Source organism: Austrofundulus limnaeus, unplaced genomic scaffold (genome assembly GCF_001266775.1).
Source record: "Austrofundulus limnaeus strain Quisiro unplaced genomic scaffold, Austrofundulus_limnaeus-1.0 Scaffold51, whole genome shotgun sequence".
NCBI lineage: Eukaryota > Metazoa > Chordata > Actinopteri > Cyprinodontiformes > Rivulidae > Austrofundulus > Austrofundulus limnaeus.
The window spans coordinates 763,781-776,327 of NW_013952453.1; the positions used below are offsets into that span (position 1 = coordinate 763,781).

Sequence of the window (12,547 nt, forward strand, 5' to 3'; positions counted from 1 at the left end):
CATTTGTTTGGACTGGGAGCAGCTAAATCAGCGTAGCTTTTTGTCTCCTGGTCTGGGTGATGAGATGGGCCCAGAATAGGAGCTCAGCCCCCCCTACACGGCCCTTTAAAGACCACAGCTGGAGCTGACTCAAAGCATGGTAAAAAAAAAAAAAAAAGAGGGAGGGCTGGTTGATGAGTGGTGTTGCCACCATCACCTGCTCCCTGTAAAGCAATTTGTTATAGAGTTGTCACTGTAAAATCCATAGCTTGTCCTCGGGTAAAGAAAGAACGGGTCACATGTAATGAGGAGCCAACTTTGGCTCCAAATCCAGATTTGACATGTTGAAGGACAAACAGCTGGGCTGCAGGAGGAGAAAACATGTCTGGTGACAGACCCTTAAATCCATGAAGGCATAATGTACCAAATGTAAGACTATCTACATGTGTTTTAATAGACAAGACAATATTTCAAGATTAGATATAAACTGCACTTCCAGGTGGTAAACAGGGCACTTTTAATCATAAAGCTTTACATTAGCTGTCAGTGCTTGGGTATTTTTAGGAAGCTGCTTTGTTATTGACCTTTACTACCATCCCCAGCTATCACCCCTGGATTTGCACTGGTTGAAATGACCTCCTGCCTTCATTCGCTCATAGCATCTTGTCTCTCTTTACCTACTGATGTATGCAGCATGGCTGACTGAGGTCTCTGGGATAAAAGGCAGAAATGTCCTTGAAGTGGCTCAGATGTTTCCAGACTGGCTCGACGAGACCAACCTGTCTCTGGACTGAGACTGTTGATAGGAGCTGAACTACAAACATGCACTCTGGCAGCATAACAGGAGAGGTTCAAGTGCTTGGAACAGAGAGGAGGATATTTAACTCTCCCTCCCCGTGTCACGTGGAACAGAGGTATCTTCACTGACTTATTAATCATTTTCTAACATAATGAGACTATACTGGGCATCAAACCAAAGATGGACAAACCAAACAAGTCCTTTATTCAAACAACATATATGAGTTTTAAAGGGTTTGGTTTTCCCAAGATCTTAAAAACCCAGTTTGTAGTTTGATAGTTCTCTAAAACACCTTTCAGTTTTGATTTGTTAAATTCAACATACACAGTGGAATGAGACCTGTCCCTTGTTATGGAATCTTCATGGAAACACCAATCTCCCAATTGATCATGTGAAAAATGATGCAGCATCCCTCAGAGCTGCAGCTTCATTACTGTCCTGAGAGCGGATCAGGAGATAAATGCGAATCATCAAACCGGTTAGAATGTTTTTCTTTTATAATTAATGCTTTGTATTTCGTTTTCTGTCCCTGTGAATATTTAAATGTTAGACAAAATTTGTTGCACTTATTTAATTAATAATTTTTTTTTATCACATTGTCATTTGGCTCGCTTTGCTTCCTCATTTATGTCTCTGTTGCAGGTTTTTGTGGGTGTTTTTAGTCTCTTGAAAAAATGACGTTGGGATGAGATTTGGAGTCCCTGGGCGGAGCACATATCAGCTACTATTTTGCTACTTTTAGCTTTTAGCTGGACTTTTGCTACTTTTCATTTCATGTTTTACATCATGGGTGTCCAACTAATTTTCACCAAGGCTCACATGAGCGTTATGGTGGCCCTCGAAGGGCCAGTTGTAATGAACTTTGATGTTTCATGTTTAACTTTTGACTAAACAGAGTTTTAACATGTCCTCTTTTAAACACTGATAAGAACTATGACTGACTAAATCTGAAATAAATACAGAAATATTATTAAAAGTAAAACTAATAAAGTTTTACTCACTGACGAGTTTCTAGTGAGTAGCTGCATTATGGCAGATTCAGTTTATGTTTGATGGTGACTTTAAAGCAGCTTATTTTCAGACATTAGTACTGTGCTATCCAACTAAACTGCTCAGTTACTTCAAACCAACAGCTCAGGGACAGGATTTTTTAAATTTATTTTTATTTCATTTATTTTATTAAATTAATTTCTTGCATTTAACCATAAATTTAAAGTTTGCCGTTGATATAAGAAACAAATATCATGTTAAGCATAAATAAATAAATAAATAAATAAATAAATAAATAAATAAATAAATAAATAAATAAATAAATAAATAAATAAATGGGCGGGCCACACGGGAGTCACCCGTGGGTCACATTTGGCCCGCGGGCCTTGTATTTGACACGTGTTTTACATCATTCAATCTTTCACAGAAACCTGGTTTTGGTTTGATGGTGGAACCTGAAGAACTTTTTCCCCCCAACACTGTGCCATGTTTTTAGTTTTCTGACCAAAAGGCCTATTATTCATAGCCAGTTATTGCCATGCAGCCAGGGCACTCTGGTTAATGAGATTTTAATCTCAATAAGGTTTTCTCCTTGTAAAATTAAGAATTAATACTAAATAATAATAAAGTTAATTTAATAAAGTTTATAATCGTTTGTTGAACATTTTAGCAGCCGGTGGGCGTTCATGTCAGCGGATGAGAACTGACAACTCATAAGGCTTTGTCTCATGATTTTTCATTCAGAATCTTTTAAAGGTGCGGGGCAGGAGGGCAGGAGGGGAGTGGGGCAGGAGGGGAGCGGGGGAGGAGGTGGGAGGGGTGGCGGACAGCTGACGCACCGGAGCGGAGCGGAGCGCACCGCCGAGTCTCTGCGCGCATCTTCAAGTCCCGGCTGCTGGAGGAAAAACTGAGCCGAGTTTCTTTACAGGACCGTTCATCAGAATCTGTTCACCAGCCTCTGGACAGACAGGTCCACGTCTTTAGTTCCCGCAGTTTTGGTTGAACTTATTTAACAGCCGGGAAGATTTTTGTTTTGTTCTTTCTTTCCTGGACAACAAGACTGCTCATTCGGTTCAATCTGCAGCGCTAATGAAGGATGCGTGGACGTTCGGTTCAATAATCGGCAGATAACTGATGGGACCTGAAAGCACTTTGTCTTTTTTGTGAAGTTCATTTTGGGACTGGATGATGGACGGCGGACAGTCGCCGGGGTCCCCCACACCTGACTGCGCATCTTCTGCCAACACATGAGCAGATCAGCAAAAAAAAGATGATGAGTCCGGAATCCAGAGGATTTTCAGACATGAGGGTCAGAAATGGCTCGAAACCACAACATCACACCAAACCCTTTTTTATTTTGCTGCTGCTCATTTTCACGCCGAGGGTGGATTCATCCTGGTGGTGAGTTCAAACAAATCAGGAATTTATTTAAAGATAATTAATCTTACAAACTGCATGGAGCTGCTGTAGATTTTCAGGAGATAATAACAACAAACAAACTAGATTTTTATGGATAGGAAGTAAGTTTACTTGAATACATTGTCACACACTATATATATATATATATATATATATATAAAGCTGATAAAAGTTTTTTCTTCTTATTTTTGGAAGTGTAAAAATACAAGGAGGAAATCTTTGTCAAAACAACTTCTGGTTCTGCACTTAAAATGCATTTTCCACACTCGTCTCTAAAAGAGAATCAACTTATCTCCTTTGCCTTTGTTTCCCCTGAATCTGTGTTTCTGTTATTCTTTGTAACTGTCAGTGATGTTCGGCTCAGCAGGTTTCTGAAGATTAATGGTGTAAAAGAGAAGCTCCCCTATACATCCTTCTTGCCCTGAGGAAGAGGCAGGTGCAGGCATTGGTGCATGAATAAATGCTCCTTGAAGATTTCTATTGAGCTGCAAACACCCACACAAAAATGAATAAATACACCTCCTTCAGCTCCTCTCAACTAAAACAGGTTTTTTACATGTTAGGAGTCACAACGAGCAAAAAATGGAACTGATAAATATGTTTGTTTTAAATGAACAAAAGTGAAGAATCATATCCAGAACTCTTCACTGCATCCTTTATAAATGATGTTATGAAGGTTACTTTCCCAGGTAAAGCAAAAGCATCTATTTTATTTAGCTGCAAACACAAATGTAAAATTTCAAAGATAAACTAAAGCACTGTTTTGTGGCACATTTTTTCTTTAGATGATTATATGTTTTGCATCACCTTGGCTCATTTTTAACCATCAGACGAGCCTCACTCCCTCTCTCTTTCCATGTACATCCTCTCTCAGACAGTCAGGGGGTCTATTGCCACTGCTGGTCTGTTCAACACACAATAAACACCAGCAGAGCTTCTGTTCTGCTTTACTGCTCAGGCAGATAGTCGCAGACAGAAGGAGGCAGAGACAGCCATAACAGGAGTGGAAACTGCCCACTAGTGTCTGTGTCTGTCTCAGTGTGGCCGGGCGACACGAATGTGGCTGGAACTCTAATGACATCCGGAAGGAGAGCAGAGCGTGTAAGGCTTAGACGGTGGGGGAAGGAGGAGGAGGGGGGGGGGATCACTGCAATCATATGATTGATCTCAAACCTCCTTTTACAGTAGGCGACTGTCCTCAAATCCTGCTGATTAAGAGCACCTCACACAATGCAAGCATGTGATTCATCTTTTGAAAAATTCGTAAAAAGTTGGAGATTATGCCTGAAAAAAAAAAAAAACAGGATGCAAAGTCTTTTTTTAACAAATTAATCCTCTTTAATTTTTTTGAATCAGTTTTTATAGGCAAAATGTATTACTGTGAGGGCACAGCAGAAGAAATTTTGTTAAATATCTAATTAAAAAGAAAAAATTTAAGGAAGATGCCTTTTCTTAAATTAGATTGGCAACTGATTCCAATCAGGAACATCTGCCCACCAGGTCGATGATGACAAATTATTTTGGACAAACTTTTAAGTGTTGCTTTAGCCCGCTGGAAAGGAGGTTGTCTTTCAATCAGAGGACCAAGGGTTCGATAAATTTATTTTATCAACTTGTCTTCTGAAGATGCTCCGTGTTGAAGGCTCAGTGGATCTGTGTTTCACTACTCCACCTAGGCTGCATTGTCTTGCACAGATCCACTGAGAAATGTGCTGTTTCAGCAATATTTCATTTAAAAACTGTACTTTTGAGGTTAAACAAATGTTCATTATCAATTTCAATAAATAAGTTAAGAAGGGCATGGAAATTTCTCTTTTTATAATCGAAAAAATATCAAATCGTGAGCCTAAAGTATCGAACCGAACAGGATCGTGAATTTTCTGTATCCTTGCACCCCTAATTAGAATATATGTGTGGCTGTATATTGTTTTAATATACATATTTAAACATCATAAGAGTGTTTGTGGATGAATTAGAAACTGTGTAAAGTGCTTTGCAGAATCTGAAGAGGTTAAAAAGGCACTATAGATAAGTGTGGACTTTTTACCAACATTTAGAACTTTATTTCCAAAATATGCAAAATGAACAAAACTAGTCTCAAAGTTAAGTTGATTGTTGTAAATAAAACAAAAAAACTATTTTCTGGCCATTTGCACAAATAGATTTTTTCCCCTTTTCTGTGATTTGTCTAAATTTTGATTTTAAGTGGAACTGAGCTGCAATTTAAAGAACCAGCTAAACAAACAAATGCGAATTTGTATTTTCCCTCATGGGCACAGATATGACAAAACATTTCTAATTAGTTTGTCATGGTGTTATGTTGCATAAATATGCAGAACAATCTCACAAGACACTTGAACACAAAAAATATTTAGTCCAGAAGTTACTGAAAGTCATGTCCTGTTTGTGATTTCTACAGTGAGCTGGTATGATTAATATGACACAAATGTTGTCTACAAGATGCAAAACAATTTAAAACAAGGTGATCCTATTCATTAACTTATCAGACTTATTGACTTACTGGTTGTGTGTCTGCAGGTATATTGGAGCCCTGGGTGCTCGGGTGATATGTGACAACATTCCCGGCCTGGTGAACAAGCAGCGGCAGCTGTGCCAGCGGCATCCGGACCTGATGCAGTCCATCAGCGAGGGAGCCAAAGAGTGGATCAGGGAGTGCCAGCACCAGTTCAGACACCACCGCTGGAACTGTAGCACGCTGGACCGAGACCACACTGTGTTTGGCAGGGTGATGCTGCGAAGTGAGTCTGCATACGCATGGCTGGGCCTTCTATCTGTGGGACGGTTGTTTATGTCAGTGTCACTTGAGTTAATCATCCTCGTAAATGTCTCCTCTGTTACCAGATAAGCACAGAATAAATAGACGTCATGTTAAATCAATTTTACTGCGGAACACAAACAGATAGAGAAAGTATTGTGGGTTATTTTACCTTCTCTGGAATGAAGGACGATTGGGAAAGTGGCAGTTATCTGAAAACAAGAAAAGAAGCAGATTGAGAGATCCACACTGGTGGTGTATAAACAGCAATAGAAGATGTAAATATTTGGGTAGATGTTTCTGGCAGCCAGACAAAGCTTCACTCCCTGATCCCCTGTGCTCTGCGTCATTGCGTGAGCCGGACTGAGAACAGGAGGAAGGTGGAACGGCCAGACCAAATAACCACCGAAGTCTCTTCTTGTCTGAAATAAAAACACATAGAGAGCTGCCATCTGTGCAAATTAACAAAAGGTGAAAGGAGAATTGTTTGGACTGTGATGTTATCGCTGACATTCTGCTACCTTTGTCTCAGTCTACCATAAAAGGACTGATAATAACATCTTTTTTCTGCCTAGAACATACTGAGGTAAGGCTATTTTATTCCACTTTGGATCCTAACAAAAGTAGGAACAAAATAAATGTAGTTAAGCAGTGAAAAAATACAAGCTTTTAACTCCATTTAGAATCAGAATCAGGTTTATTGTCCAAGTATGTTTACACACACAAGGAATTTGCAGTTTAGATCATTCGTTCGGAGAAACATGCACATGTGACAAACATGGGGGAACAAATGTCCAGGGTCCTTCGCAACATCGTGCGCTACCTTTGCAGTTTAGAATACACACACACATAGGACGGATGAGCTAAAAAAGAGCTCTGATCCTGTGTTTTAAACAGAAAAACACATGAGCATACGCACAAAAAACTACTCTGCGAAAGCGGAGCAGCTAAGGAGGGGGGGGTGGTGTGGGGGAACAAAACATATGGAAAGGGGGAGGGGTGCAGCGGAGCCGGTGACATCCAAGGCAGCGTGCCGGGACCAATCAGAGATCAATGTCTTCTCTAATGGTAACATTCCTGTCCACACAGGCAGCCGGGAGGCAGCTTTTGTCTACGCGATCTCCTCAGCTGGAGTTGTCTACGCCATCACCAGGGCCTGCAGCCAGGGGGACCTTAAGATCTGCAACTGTGACAGCCACAAGCGCGGGCAAGCAAGTGATGACAAGGGCAACTTTGACTGGGGTGGCTGCAGCGACAACGTCAACTATGGCATAAAGTTTGCCAAGGCCTTTGTTGACGCCCGAGAGAAGATGGTGAAAGATGCCCGAGCACTGATGAACCTGCACAACAATCGATGCGGTCGAATGGTGAGCTGCAGAGGTTTTAATTTTTAATTTTTTACCTTCCGCAGTTTTTTGTTCTTATGTCACAGTAAAGAAAATGTTTTTGCTGGAGCTTTCTTCCTGTTAAAAGGGAGTCGGTTCTTTCCACTGTCGCCAATGTTCTGCTCAGGCTGGAAGACTGGATGGATGGGTGTTAACGTTTGAAGTCCTAGATTAGCATTAGCACGTGCCTCAGATGCTAAACTACAACTACAGCAGGATTCGCAAGATTCAGCAAACTTTCTTTTTTCAACTTTTGCTTTGATAGTTGATTGTTTTTTAAGAAACAAAAAAGTCTAAACTAATATGCAGAATTTATTAAAAACACAATAATTTGCAACACTTGAAAAAATTAGATACCAACATTCCTTTAAAATGACACATTTCTATAATTAAAGAGTGATTGTGGCTCTGTTTGGCTTTTTGAGAAAATTGACTGTTTTATTATACAGATTGATACAAATATCACAATAAAACTACTTTCTAATCATACTGCCAATGACCACAAGTGTTCTCGTCCTAATAGAAGACAAAAACAAAAATAGCAGACACTAATTGCTTTAGTTAATAAGGTTGTTTTTTGCCACCTCTAGGGTTGTCCTAAAAAGTTTCAGATGCAACATTAAGTTGAACCAGAGCAAAGAATATTTGCATGACTCTGAACAGCAAGCCTGAATTGCACCTACATCATGCCGTAGACAACATCATAGGCTTAACACCCTGTCACCTCTGACCCCTGCTCCAGGCAGTGAAGCGCTTTATGAAGTTGGAGTGCAAGTGCCACGGGGTCAGTGGTTCCTGTTCTCTGAGAACCTGTTGGCTGGCTATGTCTGACTTCAGGAGAACTGGGGACTATCTTTGCAAGAAGTACAACACGGCTGTGGAAGTGACGATGAACCAGGACGGGACGGGCTTTATGGTGGCTGACAAGGATTTTAAGGGAACCACCAAGAATGAATTAGTGTACGTCGAGAACTCCCCAGATTACTGTGTTCTGGACCGTGCAGCAGGTGAGTACGAAACTTCATTGTACAAAAAAAAAAAAGGCATTTTTGCTGATCTCAGTACATTTTTTTGTTTTAGATTATTTTAAAGGATTAATTCAAAAGACCATACCTCTATGAAGATGATGCTGCTTTGTGGAAGGTGTGATTTGGCTGCAAAAAATATTCAGATTTGAAGAAAGTGTTATAGTAACATCTATGTAAATATCAGGATGCAGGTTTTCCCAGAAGTTGCTAGTCCTATTTATTACGGTTAATGTCTGACTATTTCTGTGCTTATTATCTGTGAAGCTCAGAAATGATAATCCAACGGTTAAAAAAAAACTGTTGGATTATCATTTTCTGTTCAAGCATGTTGTTGTGTTTACAAGCCAACATTTACATACTAAAACAATATAAAACTCTTCAGAACATATTAAACTTAATTTCGTTTTTTAAAAATAAAATACTATAGTTAAAAATGAGAAACAGATGGTGGACCGTTTGTGTAAATTTGTCCACTGAAGTCTCGCATTCCTTCACAGCTTAAAGTTCAATAATTTGACCTTCAACATCTCCTTTAATTCCTAATGTTTTCTTTGCCTCGTCCTCCAATCCGGGCCCTTCAGCAGAGCATGAAGGAGTTCACTGTTAATAGGTTTGACAAAATAGCATGAGGAGGGAACACGATGGCTCGAAACTAACACATTGTTTTGCTCCTCCCTGAAGTTAGCTTGGTTGCACTTTGGCAACTGATGGGTAATGAAGGTGTGTTCACTCAAAGGATTGCTTGGGTTTCCGTGTTAAAAGGTGATCTTAAAAGCAGCCTATGCAGCTCTGTCCTGCTGTTTTTCATTGTGGAAGAATCCACAGCCTAAGGATTCATGCAGGCTTATTTTTCAAATCCTTCCTTTGGCCAGTATTAGCTTTGTTCTCTGTGCCTGAGGGGGGATATCTACTTCTGTCCTTTTCTCTTCAGCGATACACTGTTGTAAGACCTGCTATCTGAGGCTTAGGTTTTACACCGGAGTACATGACCACAATTGTGTTAGGATCTAAGGCTTCGCAGACTTGACGCCCTTTCTAAAGAGTGTGGGAAAAGTTATATTTTAGTTTAGAAAATAGCTTCAGTCAGGGGCAGTTCTAGGGGCAGGGCCACAGGGGCATTGGCCCCTGCTGAAATCTATTGGCCCCCTGAAGTGCCCCTGTCTTGATACTCATCTGTCCTTTGGCTGAGAGCAATGATGGTGGGTGCAGTTCCATGCCCAAACACTAGAGGCGCTAATGAGTCAAACAGTAAAGTCCAGCATGAATCAATCTCACAGAAGTCTTCTTCTCTTCTTTAAAAGACTTGAACAATTTTGCAAAAATATCTTTCAACTGGCAAACAATGGCTTCATTTTCTCACATGCTTTGAGAATATTTTATCCATGTACAGTAAAAATGCATGTAGCATTAAAAAGGAGAATTTAATTTTTTAATAACATTACATTAGGTTACAATTGTTGGAACATATGTGACCAGTTAAATTTATACACCTTACCAAAACCGAGGATATATGTGCAAGGATGTTGAACAAATGCTTGGCCCCTCTATGAATATTGTGGCCCCTTGATGGCCCCTTGATGGCCCCATACTCAGAAAAATCCTAGATCCGCCACTGGCTTCAGTTTAAAGCAGACAACTCTACTGCTGCTGAGCATCTCTGATATTCATATGTAGCATTGAATGAACAAATGACTGACAGACTCGCCACAAAAAGTGAACAATGCCCATGAAGCAATCATAAAACCAAAAGGCAGCAACAATGAAGCATTTTCCCCTCTTCTCGTCCCCTCGCAGGCTCCTTGGGCACAGCTGGCAGAGTGTGCAGTAAGTCGTCGAGAGGCACGGACAGCTGTGAGATCATGTGCTGCGGCCGAGGCTACGACACCATGCGCGTCAAACGTGTCACCAAGTGTGAGTGCAAGTTCAAGTGGTGCTGCGCTGTGGAGTGCCAAGACTGTGAGGAAGTGGTGGACGTGCACACGTGCAAGCCTCACAAGCGACCCGATTGGCTGGACATAACTTAGCAAAGAAGGCCTGGACGTCTGGCTTCAAGAAAAAAAAAAATTAAGACGTCCTTTAAGTGGGATCTTTTGACTTTAATGGATGTGGTGTTTGATGCTTTGACACCTCCCAAAGCTGAGACTTCAGAACTTCTTTTTGGATGTTGGTAAACTGGAAACGAATTGTGGTTACAAACAGAATGTTTTATTGAAGCGAGATGTGTGGAGCATTTAAGATACACACTTATATATTTGATATAAAATAGATCAATATTTTATTTGCTGTTATAAATGTTTCTGGCTGAGGCAGCCATGGTGCCTCCATGCTTTTCAGGAGATTAAAGACATGACCACTGAATGAGAAAAAGTTATAACTGATATTGTATCATTTAAAATGACTAAGTCATTTTATGATACAGCAACAAATCACTTAAAATGTAATTGCCAGTTGCTGCTAATAAAATCCTTAAAAAAAGCCAAAAGATGCAAATGAAACATCTTTTAATTATAGTAAAAAAGAAGTAAATAAGAAAAAAAGGAAAGATTTTCTGTTAAATGGCAGCAGAGTTAGCTGCAAAGTAAGATTTGATAAAATATTGTGAACAAAAAAAATAAATGAAAAAAAGAGAGAACTGTATTTCACGTGAATTTTGGGCTACTGAGTAAAATATTTGTGTACAATATGCTGCATATTTTCAGGTTGTGTTGCACCATGTAAGGCTTTCTCCTTTCTACCTCTGGTTCTTATTGCCTGTTTCTTCTTCTTATCAGCTCCTTTAAGCACGATCCCCTAAGGATCATGTAGATTGAAACCAGTACCAAAAAGTACAAGAGAAAACAACTCACGTGCAAAATAAATGCAAAAATAATGAATTATTGCATCTCAAATTAAGATGTCGTCATATCGGACGTATCACAGGTCAGCTACATACATCAAACTCGTCAAAAAATTTGCTGTATTTCAGGTCAGGAGTCCAACCAGGTTGTTCCTATTTACAGTAAATGTGCTTTTTTTAAACCATTATAATTGCTGCTTTTCTCATTTCTTGTTCATCATTACAAAAGCCGTAAGGAATGTTTATTCTCTCATCACTGTATGACATACCACATTTATAATGCAGTCTTATGTAAATGTGCTTTTAGTCCTTTTCACACACAGATCTGCAGCCCCTGAAGGTGAAAAGTGAAGTATTTCTAGAAATCTAGCCAAGACATGGGAAATCTTGTATGCGACCCGAACAGTGAATAATGCAGCCATGTCAAGTCTTTGAAGATATAAGTTTCCAAAGGGTTTGTGGAGTTAAAACGAATGTGACAACAAGGCACGACAGTTAGGGGTCAAGAAATTGTTTCTGCTCCACGTAATGAAGGAGAAAGCCAAAGAAAACGGCTTTGAACACAACCAAATGACAAGCTAAGTCAAAAGTTAATAACAAACTAAAACACCTGTTTTGAATTTGGATAAGGCTGAGTGGATTTTGCTTTTCTCAAATAAAGTTGGAACAGTGATGTGTTCTGTTTGTTAGAACGTGCCACAGTTGTAAATCAGAGCCCATCAAACTTTTAGACGATGACAGAATGCGAGAACAGACTTTTAATGTCCATGAAGGTCCGTGGAAGCATTTTTATCTACCAATGCATGACCAGAAATAGCTTACAGGCTCTATATTAAATCTTGTTGATCCACCCTCTGTTACTCCTACTAGAGGTCCTCCATTCTCTTCAAGCTTACAGTATAACACCGTCCCACACTTTAGTTGTGCAACAAGTATTACATGGAAAGGATGAAAGTAATGCTTCAAACCATGTTTGGGTTTAAGGTTCAGTCATCTCAATAACAAGAAACTCTGGAAAATAAAATTCCACACAGAAGAGATGCAAACAGTAGAATTCCTAAAAAAAGCTGTCGTTTAAATATGACAATGTTAACGATTCAGTTAACTAAACGGTACACACAGAAATAACACCGCAATAACACTTATTCATGTTTGAAATAGATGAGTGTTTGTGTTGCTTTGTCCTTCAAAGCATTTGATCCAGTTTAAGTCTGTAAAAAATAGCAGCAGCATCAAAAGCACTCTACCACCAGTCATATTATAGGGCAGCCTAATTTAACATTTTAAAGCTAAAACAGTCCCAGGGGACAGATGTAAATGCGTCACAACCAGAAT

At 39.7% G+C, this 12,547-nt stretch overlaps 1 protein-coding gene across 1 annotated transcript; it reads left to right on the forward strand.

The window, feature by feature from the left end:
• Nucleotides 1-2,598: 2,598 nt before the first annotated feature.
• Nucleotides 2,599-11,885, forward strand: wnt2ba (wingless-type MMTV integration site family, member 2Ba). The gene is made up of 5 exons (XM_014008594.1): nucleotides 2,599-3,169; nucleotides 5,726-5,946; nucleotides 7,053-7,330; nucleotides 8,091-8,355; nucleotides 10,171-11,885. Exons 1-5 carry the CDS (start codon nucleotides 3,039-3,041, stop codon nucleotides 10,398-10,400), a joined length of 1,125 nt encoding a protein of 374 aa, XP_013864048.1. The 5' UTR covers nucleotides 2,599-3,038; the 3' UTR covers nucleotides 10,401-11,885.
• Nucleotides 11,886-12,547: the final 662 nt, after the last annotated feature.

Coding starts and splice junctions, on each gene's coding strand:
- wnt2ba (XM_014008594.1), top strand. CDS start 3,039: ATGATGAGTCCGGAATCCAGAGGATTTTCAGACATGAGGGTCAGAAAT. Junction 5,947..7,052: donor TGGCAGGGTGATGCTGCGAA/GTGAGTCTGCAT, acceptor CTGTCCACACAG/GCAGCCGGGAGGCAGCTTTT. Junction 8,356..10,170: donor TGTTCTGGACCGTGCAGCAG/GTGAGTACGAAA, acceptor GTCCCCTCGCAG/GCTCCTTGGGCACAGCTGGC.